Source organism: Thrips palmi, unplaced genomic scaffold (genome assembly GCF_012932325.1).
Source record: "Thrips palmi isolate BJ-2018 unplaced genomic scaffold, TpBJ-2018v1 HiC_scaffold_8, whole genome shotgun sequence".
Classification (NCBI taxonomy): domain Eukaryota; kingdom Metazoa; phylum Arthropoda; class Insecta; order Thysanoptera; family Thripidae; genus Thrips; species Thrips palmi.
In genome coordinates this window covers 14,319,631-14,335,641 of record NW_023144635.1, presented here as the reverse complement: position 1 = coordinate 14,335,641, position 16,011 = coordinate 14,319,631, and the positions used below count along the sequence as shown (strand labels likewise).

The 16,011-nt window shown below is 40.3% G+C and overlaps 2 protein-coding genes and 1 long non-coding RNA gene across 4 annotated transcripts; 1 reads left to right on the top strand and 2 right to left on the bottom strand.

The window, feature by feature from the left end:
- Positions 1–502: 502 nt before the first annotated feature.
- LOC117653773 lies at positions 503–3,186 on the bottom strand. The gene is made up of 4 exons (XR_004588246.1): positions 2,648–3,186; positions 2,473–2,568; positions 2,183–2,396; positions 503–635 (listed from the first exon to the last, which is right to left on the bottom strand). It is a non-coding gene; the product is annotated as an uncharacterized LOC117653773 (long non-coding RNA).
- Positions 3,187–5,583: 2,397 nt separating this feature from the next.
- On the bottom strand, positions 5,584–8,354 carry LOC117653721. Its single transcript, XM_034399575.1, has 8 exons — positions 7,628–8,354; positions 7,497–7,553; positions 7,315–7,419; positions 7,129–7,242; positions 6,822–7,050; positions 6,640–6,752; positions 6,377–6,563; positions 5,584–6,297 (listed from the first exon to the last, which is right to left on the bottom strand). The coding sequence occupies exons 1-8, from the start codon at positions 7,793–7,795 to the stop codon at positions 5,876–5,878; spliced, it is 1,395 nt and encodes a 464-aa protein (XP_034255466.1). The 5' UTR covers positions 7,796–8,354; the 3' UTR covers positions 5,584–5,875.
- A 4-nt stretch (positions 8,355–8,358) lies between these two features.
- On the top strand, positions 8,359–12,863 carry LOC117653720. Of its 2 annotated transcripts, XM_034399573.1 has the most exons (5): positions 8,359–8,645; positions 8,732–8,849; positions 8,940–8,953; positions 9,033–9,374; positions 9,470–12,863. In XM_034399573.1, the coding sequence occupies exons 2-5, from the start codon at positions 8,732–8,734 to the stop codon at positions 11,966–11,968; spliced, it is 2,973 nt and encodes a 990-aa protein (XP_034255464.1). In that variant the 5' UTR covers positions 8,359–8,645; the 3' UTR covers positions 11,969–12,863. The 2 variants fall into 2 exon arrangements, with proteins under 2 accessions (XP_034255464.1, XP_034255463.1); XM_034399572.1 differs by having other exon boundaries at positions 8,732–8,953.
- Positions 12,864–16,011: the final 3,148 nt, after the last annotated feature.

Below are 16,011 nucleotides of genomic sequence, written 5' to 3'. Positions count from 1 at the left end.
AACTTTTGTAACTAATTCAATAGAGTGGGAAGGCCAGATTCCCTTTTAAAATGAAGCACTCCTGCTGCCCAAGGAAAAAACTTGGAGGGAAAATAACAGGAACCTGTTCAATTTCAGTCACTCAATTCTGAGACAAGTTTACCAATGGTCAAAGTAAAAGCCAAATACTTCAACATTCAAATAAAAATAAATTATGTCTCACTTAATAATCTAAAAAAGTAGAGGACTGTTGATGAGTTTCCCTTAGCAGAAGAACTAAACTGTTTGCTGCCACACTTCTTTGCTTAATGTCGAACGGGTTCAAATAATGTCTCAAATGTCTTTGCTTCCTAGGGCACTCGAGTTCAGAGGAAATTAACACCCTCAAATTACTTATCTTATCATTTAGCAAAAAAGGTTTCAATCAGAAAAAATTAATTTTGGACAAATTTATAGATTTATTCTTGCAGTATACTTTTCATGTCGGTGCCAACTTGCTTCTTCATCTCTGTTCATATATTTGCCGTGAATTAGATGTTCATTTTATTACGCATTATGTAGAACCTTAGTCTTGTGATCAGCAAATGCCTTCTTCCTGGCACTTTTGCCTCTTCTGTACGCAACAGCAGATGTCAAAATAAGATACTGAAGAGTCACTGAAAGAAAGCACATACAGATGGCAAAAATCACCTACAAAATCCATAAAATAGGGTAAGAGTCCAAGCAAATACAACTTATAAATAGGGAATGGATCATCACCTAACAAATACAGAGGGGGGGGGATGGTTACATTAAGTCACACAAACAAAGCAACACAACCATACATCAAAGGTACACACTGTAAGGCAGTTATCTTTAAACAGATTTTGATGGGAAAAAGAAAGACAGAAAATATTCTGTAACAAACCAAAAGGCGAATACAGAGCATTTTCTCCTCTCTTACTCTTACCCTTGTAATGCTGTTTAGATAATTACTGCTAAATGCTGCAGCACAACTTCAAACAGTTTACTTCAAACAGAACTTCATGGGGAGAAGAAAGACAAAAAAAAATGACTTGTAACAAACCATACGGCGAATACAGCTCATTAATTCTTCTCTTTCTCCTTCCATGTAATTGCTGTTGTCAAAATGAAAGCAGAAAAAGAAAATACTCCGTAACAAAACCAGACGGCGAATACAGAGCATTTTAATCCTCTCTTACTAATACTCAAGTATTGCAGCAATACAAATGGCAAAAGTCACCAACAAAATCTATAAAATAGGGTAAGAGGAATATGTCATCACCCAACAAATGCAGAGGGGTGGGTGATGGTTAAATTAAGTCACACAAACAAAGCAACACAACCATACATCAAAGGTACACACTGTAAGGCAGTTATCGTTAAACAGATTTTGATGGGAAAAAGAAAGACAGAAAATACTCTGTAACTAACCAAAAGGCGAATACAGAGCATTTTCTCCTGTCTTACTCAGTCTTACCCTTGTAATGCTGTTTAGATAACTATTAAATGTCGCAGCACAACTTCAAACAGTTTACTTCAAACAAAACTTCATGGGGAGAAGAAAGACAAAAAAATGACTTGTAACAAACCATACGGCGAATACAGGTCATTTTATTATCTTTCTCCTTCCATGTAATTGCTGTTATCAAAATGAAAGAAGAAAGAAAGAAAGTACTCCGTAACAAAACCAAACGGCGAATACAGAGCATTTTCATCCTCTCTTACTAATACTAGAGTATTGCATTTAGCAAACCAAAATTTCTGAGAAAGACAGACAGAAAATGCTCTGTAACAAAACCAAACGGCGAATACAGAGCATTTTCATCCTCTTACTCGTGCTTAATTCATTGCTGTTAATGAAGTAACCGTTATCTGTTAACAGAACCTAATGGGGAAAAGAAAGGAAGAAAATGACTCGTAACAGAACCATAAGGCGAATACAGGTCATTTAACTCTTCCCTTGCTCCTGCCCATGTAGGTAAAGTTCTGCTGATGTCAAAATAAAATGTGTTCACCTGACAAACAAGAATTGACAGTCACAAGTTCCACCATTTTTGTTTAACACCAAAGGCCCACATGACACAGTTATCTAATTTAACAGACCCTGATGGTGAAAAGAAAGACAGAAAACCATCCTCCTTTTTTTCTTTCCCCACATTGTGCTGCTTTAACAGCCTAAACAGTTGTTCAAGTTTCTCACCACATCAGTTTAAGAAGATGATAAATAATTTTGCAGAAAGGTGAATAGTGTTGAAAGTGGCCTAGACATGTAGAATTTCTTGATGCGTGCTGGACATTATAGCCCCCAGTCTTCTTTTCCCAGCAGCCTCTTTTCATTTCAACAGCAAAATATTGGTCGCAAACTTTTCATGGGCTTGAGCTTGAGCAGTATTAGAGAACACTTAACTCTCTGTCTGAAAATTGACAAGAGACAAATATTACCAGAACTCAATTTGTAAGGTGATGGCAATTAATTTCTTATGAACTTACTGTGGACACAGAAGGATCGGGCAAAAGAAAAAGAGCAAAATTTTGAAGGAAAACAGCTGCAAGTTAGTACCAATAACTTTCAAAGTTGCTGATTACCTGTAATAATTAAGTAAGTTCATTTAAGATTCCTCAGTTCTGTGAAAAAAACATCGATATCAAGAATAAAACAACTTACCTCCAAAAGAAATTGTCAAGGTGATGACGAAGAGCTAGCTCAGTGGTAGGAGCAGATTTCTTGACACCTCTCCAAAATTTTTGAAAGTAGTGAGAAAAACCACTGAACCTCCTATCTTATGAAATGAAACTCTTGTTAATCCTTATGGGAAATAGTTAAAATATGAAAAAGATAAGTAAGGGGTCCCTTTTGCCTAGATATATAAAAAACTTGACTCCCAGATCTGCCTTTGAAGTTATGCTGTCTATCAAGACCATACGATAAAGCTCCAATCCTGCCGCCCAAACTGCACCTTTACACATGACCAATAATGAGGCCAAAACAGTGTCTGCACACTGAGAGAGTGAATGGCACAGCCAAGTACAAAGTTATGAGTTGTGCTGACCTGTCAAAACCAAGAGTTTTAAATCCTCACAAGTTTGTTTGCCTTAATTTTACAGTGAGTCCTATCCTATTGTATATTGTAAAAATGGAAGAGAACACTCACTATTAGGGATGGAACCTCCCCTTTAAAAACTGGGGAAATTCACATTTATCTACAAAAGACCAAAAATTAAAATGTCCTTGACTATCATGCCACAATGAAGGTTATTACAACCACAACCCTACCTACAAGAAAAGGGAACCATGAATGCTGCCTGCATCATGGGCCCCTCCAGAAGTAATATTTTACTCGGTTATTTGTGGGCTCCTGGAATAAAGCCCTGATCTTCCCTAAGCCTTTCACTAAATATCTTGTTTGAAAATTAAGTAAGAAAGAATAATAATTAAAACATCATTCTTGCCCTGCCCTCAAAATGAGGCAAAAACACTGTATCCAAAGCAATAGTAACTCTGTGGGAAAAATGATCGGGATGGTGTGAGCCTCCCCAAAGTTATGAAGGTGTCCAATTTGTAATATGCATGAACCTTGGGAGTTCAGGCATATGCTAATTGTATAAACACCCGCAAAAACTCCATCCGGCATCATCTACCCTGTGAGAACAAACGCCATGACACAGCAAAAGAAAAAGGACCTCGGATATGATACCTGAACACTTGATCAACCACACCCATTTTTGGAACAAAAACACTGACTGGACTGATAAAAAATAACGTTTTCACATTCTGCCTGCTACAATCCCAGCTCTATAATCGCCTAGTAACTCTGTGACACAGCTAGAGAGAATCTTATATCTTGATTCACCAGAGATTTTTTTGCGTCAAAAGAATTCATCCCACTCACATGAACTGAAATTAACCTGGTCAAAATAAAGCAATCAAGTTTTAAATAGAATTAGGTTTTACTTTATTGTAAGTTTTGTGTTAAACCATAGAAATACAGACCTTGAGCCAAACACAGATTTAGTGCTTTGTTTACATAATCCTCGTCTTGTATAGCCTCCTCCTATCTCCAAACCAAAAGGATAATTGTAATTTGGAATAATGCTGAAACAAAATAGAGAATATAATTAGAAAAAAAAAAAACATATCCTGCCGGAGGGGGTGGAAATATCCATAAATCAATCCCTTACCTATTCTTCAGAGGGAGAAGAATATCGACCTTCTCTGATATACCCTTCATTAGGTGGAAAAGAATTTCAACTTCATTTCAAACTCAAAGTCATGGTGCTTAGATTGTAGCCACCTAGCAACAAACAGACATAAATGCTTAATTACGATATCTTGAACGCCTTTTTCATTAGTGCAATATACTGATTGTTGAATCACATAAAACTTTAAAACTACCTACTTTTCTTCACAGTCCAAAATGTTTCTGAAAAGGATTAGGAATGAAGGTTGAAAGTTTCTGCTGCTCGACTTCCCCTAGTCTCAAATTAACCTGCAATCAAACATACAATTTAAAGAAAGATACTTAATGATCCTTAGGCAGTATCAATGTATGCACCTCACCTGAAACCCGAGGAGGTTACTTCCAACAAGTAATCTCTTTGAATCATAAGTTTTGTAGATTGTAACTGAAATCAAAGTAAGGAGCAACTAAATGTTAAGTGTAGTCTTCAGGAAAATATACGAGACATGCAATAATCAGGAGACTGTACGACATAATTAGAGAAGATTGATTCAATCAAAGGAAGAAATAATTTATGGTAATGAAAATCATTTGAAGTTGCAGGCAGTTGTACAAGTATACCAAAGTAAGGTAAATATCGAACTGAATAATGTTTCTGAAGAACGATTGCATGCTGTTTGAAATTTATACAGGATGCAACAATGTTAAATATGATGTGAAAGGCACCATACTCAACAAAGAAAATTGAAAAACATTCCAAATTCCAATGTGAAAGAAACTTCTCATGATCGTTACCTGCTCCTGTTCTGCCATGCTGAAGCAAGCCAATATTTGTGGTGTTCAGCACTGCTATGCTCACTAATGTTCTCCTTTCCTCCAACTGTCATACCCTGACGAGCCGAGGGACAAGGAGGGACAAGACAAATGTAGACAAGTACAGGACACCGTGTCCTAATCTTGTCCTAGAGACATTGTCTTTTTGTTTCAATTTAGGACAAAGAGACAGAAAGATGTCTCCGAATGTCTTTGAGTGTCTAATTAACAAGATGTCTCTGGTTGTCTGTGATGTGTCTTTTTTGGTTCAGAAGGGAGGAAGCGCGTACACTCATCCGCGTCCTGTGGATTATCCACACGACGCGGTGAGTGTACGTAGTCCATACATGCATTATTAGCAGTAACAAAATGTAGAGGCAAAATTCAAAAATTAAGGTGTTTCTTTAATTAAGACTCAAGAAACAAAACAATTATTAAAATTCAGACACATTAACACGGTACAATCATAAAAGCAAAACAGGAAGTCTTTCCAGTCATGATCAGTCTGATTTGGTGACTACCAAAACAATTAGCACATTTTCATTCGAAAAGGAAAAAAAATTATAGTGGCAAACTTATTGGTACAATTATCAGTTCCCATCGGTATCAGACTAGTCATCACCGTCTAACACAATTAAGCACATTGAAACGTCAAAATTATTGTCATTATCTTCATCACCTTGATCATCTTTAAGACTTTAACAAAACAATTATTAAAATTCAGACACATTAACATCCGGTACAATCATAAAAGCAAAACAGGAAGTCTTTCCAGTCATATCAGTCTGATTTGGTGACTACCAAAACAATTATCACATTTTGATTGGAAAAGGGAAAAAAAATTATAGTGGCAAACTTATTGAACTCAGGTACAATTATAGTTCCCATCAGGTATCAGACTATTAGTCATCACCGCCTGACACAATTGAGCACATCGAAACGTCAAAATTATTGTCATTATCTTCATCATCTTGATCATCTTGAGGCTCCTCTTTCACCCCCCTTTCTACAACTTCCTCCTCATTTACAACCTCCCTTTCTTCCCCTTCCTCATCCTCACTGCTGCTTGAGTCCAACGGATTGATCCTCACTCTTTTAGCTGGCTTGGAGACGTCTCTTCCCTTCTGCCTCTTGGAAGTCAGCTTTGGTCCTTTCTTCCCACTTTTCACATCAGTATCAGTTTCTTTTTTAGAGGGCCCTAATTTAGACAGTAGCTTTGAAACAATACGCCTGGTATACTCCGGTGTGTGTGGTTCAACCATTTGTTTCCCCACCTTGATGGGTTTTAAAGCTGTCTTTTTCCACGTCAAGGAATCCAGATATGCTGGAAGATGAAAGCACACATTAAATTGGTTGACTGAAGGATATATCAATCTTGTCTTTAAAAAAGCAGAGAAACTTACAGTGGATGGCTTCCAAATGGATATCCATGATTCTGTTGCTCTTCCCATCCACTTCCTTGAAACTGAACGCTGAAGGTTCAATTAATATATCATTCAAGATAGCAGTGAGGCGCCCTTCCACAGTTCTCAGGGTATCGACTTCTGCCATTCTCTTTCTTGAAATGAGCTTCCCAGCCCCTGCATAAACCTGAGGCCAAACAGAGAGCATGTTAAAAAATGAAACTTGACAGGTGACATAAGACCATAAGGCATGAGGAACACACCATGTCAGAAGGGACATCAATAGAAGGCTCTTCTGTCACAAGAGCCTTCATGGTACTTATGCGGCACTTCTTTGGAGCTGTTGAATTAGAAGTTCCATCTTTGTTCAACAGAGCTGAAAATCAACAACATGAGCACAGCAGAATAATTTAATTGTGCAGTTTGAGACAATTGTGCAACGTACCATCACATAATTGCTGCAGATTTTTCTGCATCGTCTCGAGTCTCCCTTTTTCAGACTCCAGGGACTCATTGCGCAGTAGCAGTTCCTTGTTCTTAAGAACAAGTGCAGCATTTTCACTTTTCAGACTCTCAAGACATGCTTGCAGAATGTCACCATCGTCCCCCGGTGCATCAGTCTGGGTGTAGGTGCTGACTACTATCTGCCCACGATCATGAAGCAAAAGAAGCTTCTGAGAACACATTAGATAAAAACGATTATTGACATGAAATGTGAAGTAAAGGCCATTGAAATATGAAAACTGTCAAACCTGCTCAGATGTAGGCTTCACAGGGGTAGAGCTTCCCAAGGATGGTCGAAACTTGTTAACTATTTTAGCCTCCCGGTCGTTCCTTGCGGCTCCCAGAGCAATTTTTTCCTTGGTCTGTAATACAATGAAACCCCATTAATCCACCTGACCCTCACTCCTACACAGATTAATTTAAACATGGCTGACCTTGTCATTCGCAGCATCCTTAGATTCAACCGATTTTAGGCCTTTGTCCTCTCCTTTGGTTTTGCCTGTTTTGATGCTTTGCGAGCCTGTACCTGCATTCACCGTCTGAAATTAGAACCCATGCTTATCAGAACACACATCCGTTGCGGCACTACAAATCAGCGCAAGAGTAAAAACTGTACCTTCTTCTTGCCGCCCTCTTGCTTCCTCTTGCTGCTCTCTTGATTTGAGGTACTCGGCTGCAAGGAAATAAGATTAATTACCATTGCAAGCTTTGCCAGCTATAGATGTGGTTACAAGTGGGAAATCTTACCTTGATCACCGGAAAGGTGTGCGAGCCAACCGATTTCCTTGGGGGGCACACCAACCTTTCCCCATTGGCCTTCTTCTCCTTGATGATTTGGGCAACAGCCTTGAGGGTGCCTATGAAAACACGAACAGTTAACAATGAAATAAATGGTTGTGGCCTAGATGGAGGCATGAGGAACCCATGGCATCAAGCACACAAGTTCACTGCACACCTCACCTCACCCTAACCTGCCGCGGGTGCAATGTACGCCTAATTTTCCAGTCGAATTACAGGTTGACTCAAAACAAATAGGGGAGAACTTACCTGCAGTGAAGAACACGTGGACTCGCCGTAGTGTTTCACCATCCTCCAGTACTATCCTCATGTCCTTCTTGTCCAAAGTGTCCGGCTCGTAAGGAGTTTTTGTTTTGTCGTCATCGTGAAGGTGGAAAAGATTCTTAACTTCCACCACCTTAATCAGTTTCTCCGTCCCATACACACAAACATATGCAAATTTATGACCCATTCTGGCTTGATTTAAAACCTCCGAACGTTCACAACACCCCCATTTGACTGAGCTGAACTCGTAGCTAACCGCGCCAATTCCAACGGTCGAAAAGAACTGGAATCTTCAAGAAGGCTGCGGCTGCGCGTCGGGCAGGTTTGCCAACTCGGAAACTCACTACAGAGCCAGAGAGTCTGTAGATATTTGTCATGCAGAGCATATTTCATAAAAAAAATACTAAATGAAGTTTTCTTTACGTGCAATTAATACAATCTGCTTTCAAAATAATAGTAGTACAGGGCAGAGGTGTGCTGCTAGGTTGGCCAAGGTGTCTTTTGTTGTTTTTGTTGGATCCCTTGTCTCTGTTTATCGGTTAGTTTTGGTTTGGCCAAGTGAAATTATGGACCGTACGTCATGCATACGAATCCGTTAAGGAAATATGTTTTTTTTTAATATTTCGTGGAGACTCGACACAATTTTCGCACTCCTCAGAAGCAAAAGTCCTCTCTTTAATGCCGCCGGTCTCAGAAGGTAAACGTAAGTAACCTCACCTTCTGTCACATTTTCTTCTTATTTTCTCTGGCCTCTCAGCGACTTTAATACGAGTCTTTCATTAAATGTAGATGCCTACAGAGCGGGGACCGTATACGAAAGATAGTCGAACCACCAAGTGGAGGAGGAACCTCGAAGAAGGCAGCACTTGCACAGATCATGGGGAAGATTGTGATTTCCACACCTTGGGTAACTCAGAATGCTCTTGTGACTACCACAGAGATGCAAGAGGTGATGGACAAGATGATGATGATTGTATGTGTGTTTATCATGTTGCAGCTAGATCAGATATGGTAAGATGTTTCGTCAGTTCTTTCCAAATGCCTTTGTAGATACTGGTATATTACTGATAATCGTTCATTTCGTTTTTAGAAGCTTGAAGATGTGGATCAATATAATGAACAGGACTCAAATGAAGAAGTTAATTATGATGAGGAAGGCGACTGCCATCAAGGTCTGGACGAAGGATTGGAATTCATCGCAGATCAAAGTTTGCAGTGTGCGTCTGAAGATTTGGACGAAGAGAAGGGATCTCAATCCAATCAAGATATGAATGAAGATGAAGAGATGAACAGCAATGATGACAGTCATCATGAAATCAGCAGACACTCTGGTCTCAGCAGTGATTCATCAATCCCCTCAGAGGAGACCATTGAAAAGTCTGTGCTAAATTCCTCAATAAATGTTTGTGCTCGATGTGCAGATATTTTATCTGTAAGTATGGGGATTGTCTCAGTAGCAAACCCTTGTAATTTTTTAATGTTGCTATTGTTTGATGAGACATTTATGTTCACTTCATTTACTTCCAGGAGTGTGTCTGTGAGAGTTCTTCGACAGACTGTAGTGACATTGAAATCTGTCTACTGGAAAGGTTGCAGCGGAATGAGGACTCTGTGTACAGTGATGGGCATGACGAAGATTCCAGTCCTGACCCAAGTACTTCGGGATCGAGTTCTGGTTTTGATTCAAGTGGCTCAAGCAATGGAAATGGGGGTGATGATCCTCCCAGTGGAGACTCTGACCCTGGCCCTGATGAGGGAGGGGATGAACTGGAAGACTTGGATGAAAACAACTTCTCGCTGCAAGATGCATCATTGAATCGTATAATGCAAGCTGCTGAAGGTAGAACTGCGAGGGAAATGTTAGCCATGGTATTGGCACTTTCTGTTAGGCATAATTTAAATTATGTAACTTTGATTGCCGTGTGTCAAATTATAAATGCTGGTTGTGCTTTCAAACTACTGCCATCAACAATTAAGCAGCTATGGAGTGTATTGAGGAAACAAAACGCTGGTATTGTGAAGCAAGCATACTGTCCAAAGTGCTACAGCAACTTAGGGGAAGTGAGACATTTACCTAGGAATGTAGTGTGTGTTAACCAACTTTGTGACTATCGGTGTAGGCGGCGAGTTGTGAAGTACTTCATAACTTTAAGCATCAAAAGACAGCTTAAAAATCTCTTAACGCTGCCTGGGATGTGGCAGCTTCTCCAATACAGATATAACCGACAGAAATTGTTTGAGAATGCTTACGAAGATGTCTTGGATGGTCATGGCTACCAAGCCTTAGGAGATATTGGCAATGGTTTGACTTGCCAAATAAATGTTGATGGATTCAGTACCAGTGGATCATCTGGTTCTCAGGCTTTTCCTATTCTTGTGCGAATTAATGAACTACCTCCAAGTCTTAGACAAAAGTTCACACTTTTAGGGGGCATCATTATCTCAGATGGAGATCCAGACATGAATATGTTATTTGAGAAATTTGTAGCCGATATGAATGACTTATCAAGGGATGGAATTGAATGGAGTCCACAGGAAGGGAATATTATCCAAACCAGACTTTTTCCAACTTGTTTCTGCCTTGATGCAAGAGCTCGTGCTTCTCTGTTAAATCTAAACCTGTACAGTGGACATTCAAGCTGTCCATTTTGTGTTCATCCAGGTGTGTATTTGAATGGCGCCATGAAATTTCCTGTCCCTGGCACTGAGATCATGCTAGTGAGAAGACAGAGGCAACAATTGTATGTTGTCCCAGAAACTCCTCTCCGCACACACCAAGAGATTCAGCAAAATATGATCCAAGCTTTGCAGACAGGAAGAACTGTTAATGGTTTTAGAGGTCCATCAGTCCTTTTAAATTTGGAGCACGTGAACCTAAGCAATTGTTGTTCCCCAGATGATTTACATGCCATTTACCTGGGGGTTACAAAATTTTTAACCAATCTAATAATAGAGGAAGCAGAAGATCCCGATAATTTGATGAGACAAATAGATGCAAGACTTCGTCGTATTCGTACCCCAACACTCATCTCCCGGAAGCCTAGGAGTATCAAGAAGAGAGGAAAGTATAAAGGCTCAGAATGGAAGACTTGGTTGCTGTATCTTGGGGTTCCATGCATGGTTGGCCTAATACCAGAAGATAGACTACGTCTTTTTTCTCTCTTGTCTGAAGGTGTGTTCTTGCTATCTCAAGATTCTGTCTCTGATGAAAATATTGATGAATCGGAGAGACTTTTAGAAATGTTTGTGACTGAAGTCCAAGAAGTGTATGGAGTGGGCAGAATGCGTTTCAATATTCACATGATATTGCATCTAGCAATGGCTGTGAGACTTTGGGGGCCCCTTCAGTTGCACAGCACCTTTCCTTATGAGGGGTGGAACAAGAAGTTAAGGGATCACATTTCTTCTCCTAATGGAGCTGTTGACCAAATTGTGTTGAGGTTTCTTCTGTTGTCATTGGCTCAGAGGCTTCCATATGAAGAAGGCCTAGATGATGAAACCAGAGAATTTATAAGAAGCATGATGTCTTCTTTGGAACTTGACAATCCTCTTCAAATTGGATCTTCTTATTTCTTTGGAAAGCACACAATGCGCAACCCGACAGAGGATGAAGTTTTGTTACTAAATACAGCTGGAGTGCATGCAGATAACAATCTTCGTCTAGTTGAGTACCACCAATGTCGGAAGGCAAGAATTTGGCTGCATTCAAGTAGATACTATGAATACTATGCAGATGACCGTGACTCCAAATCTGATAACATGACAGTTTTCACAATGAACAACCAATTTTGCAGTATTGATTCTATTGTTGTTCTTGGAGAAGGGGAGAATCAAATTGCTGGTATGTTTTGTCACCTACTCACTATTGGTGATGCACCATTTGATGCTGCACACATCAAGTATATACTCAATGAGAATGAAAGACTGTTTCTAGTAATTGATTCTGTTCGAAAACCAGCAATAAGAATGGTTTTTGACAACATGTCTTATGTCACACCTATGTCTAATGTGGGGGAGATTGATTAAATTGTTCAGACTGTTTCTAGTAATTGATTCTGTTCGAAAACCAGCAATAAAAATGGTTTTTGAGAACATGTCTTATGTCACACCTATGGCTAATGTGGGGGAGATTGATTACATTGTTCATATGGTAATATGGTTGCTTTATGACAATTTCTTCCATTATTATGAATAATATAATTTTTGTAGCAGGCTGCACATTGTTGATTGCAAAAAATAAAAAGGGAGAAAACATTTAAATAGTGTATATAATCCCCCCCTAAATCCCATTTTGCAACACAAAAAACTCATGAAAATACTATCTGAATTTCACCTCAATTTGCTGTCCAAATTTTAAGGTTACCTTAATATCTCAAAACCGAAAGGGGTCGAGACAAGCAGAAGATAAATTTGGTCAAATTGATAAAGACAAGATGCAGACTTGAAATAGACAACTTAACAGAGACAAGCAAGGGACAAATTTGGACAAATTGATAAAGACAAGATATAGACTTGACAGAGACAACTTATCCGGGACAAGCCGAAGACAAATTTGGACAAATGGAAACAGACAAAATATAGACATGGAAGAGACAACTTAACCGAGACAAGCTACAGACAAATTTAGACAAATTGATAAAGACAAGATAAAGACTTGACAGAGACAACTTCTCCGAGACAAGCTAAAGACAACTTGGGACATCGTTCTCGAGACAGTCTGGGGACACTTCAAAGACAAAATTTCCTTAGACAAAGTATGACAAATAAAGACAACGACTTTGAGACACTGTAGGACACTTCTAGGACCATATTCGGACATCATTTGTCTTAAGGACAGGCAAAGACACGGCCAGGACACTAAGACACGATAAAGACATTTTCAGGACAATTGGGGGCTTGTCTTTTGCTGTCCCTCGGCTCGTCAGGGCTCCTGTAGAGTACTCCATTTTGGAGTGTTAAGGAGTTGTATTGGTGCCAAAGTGTTCTGGTGTTGCGCCCAAACTTGATGACATCTTGAAGGAGGGGCTTCTGGCCCTTTTCTACTGCTGTGATTATTGGGGCTAAGTTTTTGTCTGCTCTCTGCAGTGATGCCATCTCTAGTGGTGTTTCCCCTTCAGGTGAGATTGCAGTGTGTAGAATTTCTGTAACCCTTTTATTTTCCTCAACCGTTTGGCAAATGCGACAACTTTCTTCACAAGTTCTCACCTTAGTTGGATCTGGCTGAGTGTGATGGTGACAGATGTTGATGGTCATATTTGTGTCTTTGAATACTTTGTAGAGTAGTGGAATTATGTCTAAATTGTTTTCTGGACTCTTGTAATAGTCAAATTCTGGTAAATTCCATTCAGTGACATTTCTGTTGACGAGCCAAGCTTTAAGGATGTTTAGTGCTATTTCTACATCATTGACGTGTGGTCTGTGCTCCATCTTTTCCTTGACAATGAGACTAATGATTGTTCTGTTGTTTCTGTTGTAGGCGCACAGCCCGGGGAATGTCTTGTCTGTGTTTGAGTGGAAGTCTCTTTTGACTTGGTACCACTCTTCAATTTGCCTGGCCAGTGGAGAGGAGAACTTCCCTTCCAAGCTGATTGGGTGAACTACCGGTGCTGTGTTGGGGGCCTGAAGTACTGATGTGAAGACTTCCTGGATCGTTAACCCTTCCACAAGAGTGGAGCTGATGAGGTAAGCTGTTGCGTCTTTAGCTTCAATTTTTGTGCACTTTTTGCAGCTGGGTTCGCATGGCCTGTCTGGCCGTCTACTTAGTGCATCTGCATGACTGATGTTAGTGCCTTTTTCATGCACTACTGTGAACTTGTATGGAGACAGCTTTTCTAACCATCTTGCTAACATGCCAGTAGGGTTTTTGAAAATTTTTTAAGCCACTGTAGGGCTGCGTGATCTGATTTTACTATGAAAGGTGCTCCTGCTAGATAATGATTAAAGGCTTTTACTGACTCTACCAATGCTAGGAGCTCCCTATGAGTGACACAGTAATTTCTCTGTGCTGGGGTTAATGTTTTTGACCAATAAGCTATTGTTACTTCATTGCCGTCTTGTTCTTGTGTTAGGACTGCTCCTAGGCCAGTGAGGCTGGCATCACAAGTCAACGTGAATGGTCCTTTATCCACATCTGGAGAACCAAGGACTGGCGCAGTGGTGAGAGCTGTTTTGACAGAGTCAAAAGCTTCCTGACAGTAAGGCGTCCAATCAAAGTGGACTCCTTTTCTGAGTAGTCGGTACAAAGGTGAAACTTTGCTGGCCATATGAGGTACGTACTTGCCATAGTAGGCGGCTAGACCAAGCCATGACTTTAATTCTGAGCTGTCATTTGGCTGTGGCCAATGAATGATTTTATCAATTTTATTTGAATCTACTTTTATTCCTGTTTCAGACAGAATGTGTCCTAAGAAGGAAATCTCCCTTTGGAACAACTCACACTTTTTGGCTTTGAGGAGGAATCCTCCAGCCCTGACTCTATTGAGGAAAGCTTCCAGCCGTTGCAACATTTGTTCAAAGTTGTCTCCTGCTATGCAGACATCATCCAGGTAAACAGATACAGTATTTCCTAAATCATTGTGTTTGTTGGGTTCCAAGGCTGGTGTGACTAGTCTGTCTGTGACTTGTTGGAATGCCCCTGGGGCTGCAGAGAGCCCAAAACTCAATCGAGTGTATTCAAACTGTCTGTGTGGTAGTCCCAAATCTTCTGGTAAAATGATGGCCGTTTTGGGTTGGTCATCAGGATGCACTTCTAAATTGTGGTACCCGTGTGCTAAGTCAAAGGTGTGATACATTTTGTGTCCCCCTAAATTTTGTAGTATTTCCTGTGTTCTGGGTATTGGTGCTGCTGGAACTCTAGTGATGGCATTGAGTGCTCTGTAGTCTACACAAACTCTTACTTCTCCAGTCTTTTTAAGGACACAGAGAATGGGTGATGCCCAAGCGGATTGGCTGGGCTTGATGGCTCCCATTTTTAAATATTTCATAAATGTCTCATACACTTCTTTTCTGTAATGCAGGGGTACTGGACGTGCGTTCTGTTTGATGGGTGGATGGTCGCCGGTGTCTATCCTGAATTTCATCCATGGACATCGACCAAATGTGAAGTTGTCTGGTGCAAATACATCGTGGTGTTTGCGAATGAGTTTTTCTACTTCTACCTTTTGTTCTGGCGGCAAGGCAGTGGCTTTGATCATGGCATCTAAGTCTGCAGGTAATGGCATATTTTCTGGAATGGGTTCTTTTTCTGGCAACTTGTACTCTGCATCATGGAAATTTTCTATTTCATGCTCAGTTAAATTCAGATGTTCTGTCCCATTTGCTATGTTGACTGCTCGACATGGACACTCTTTAATTTCATTATCGCTTTCATATCCACTCTCTTCCTCCCTTTCTAAGTCCTCCTCAAAATCTGGGTTTGCCTCATCCTCAAGACCATCATACTGTAGTGGGTGGAGTAGTAGGACTTCTGCTATAATTGCATACTTAGGGATTTGGACACAAGTGTCTCCAAGATTTAGTAGAGTTACATTTACTGGGCCCGTCACACACGGTACAACGCCTGTCTGTGTGACTATATTTTCTGAGATTTGACTTTTAACATTAGGATTACTTTTACTGGCTGTTAACAAACCAACATGCATCTTGCCTTCTGCTCTTTCGGGTGGTTGGATTCCCAATATTTGTTCACTTTCTTGTGCGTTGGCCGCACCCATTTCACAATCTTTTACCATGGTTTTGTTCTTTGTTTCTAGACCGTCAAGCTGGCGATGACCGGTCTGGCTGTCAAGCTGGCGATGATCAGCCCCCTCCGCTCTTGCCTGAGACGTTACTGTATGGCATGTCGTTTCCGGAGGTGAAGCAGAAGTGGACAGTTTCCTTTCCGACTCCGGAGGACGACTATACCCATTAATCGTCATGGCAAGCAACGCGTCAGACAACTCTGACTCATCAACCACCAGGTCAGTTTCCAACTTCGTGGAAACCTGCCTCTCTACGAAAGGTTTCAGCAAGATTTTCTGATTAGCACGTATTGGATAGGACAGATTGCCACTGGCGAAATCTCCCTTGTG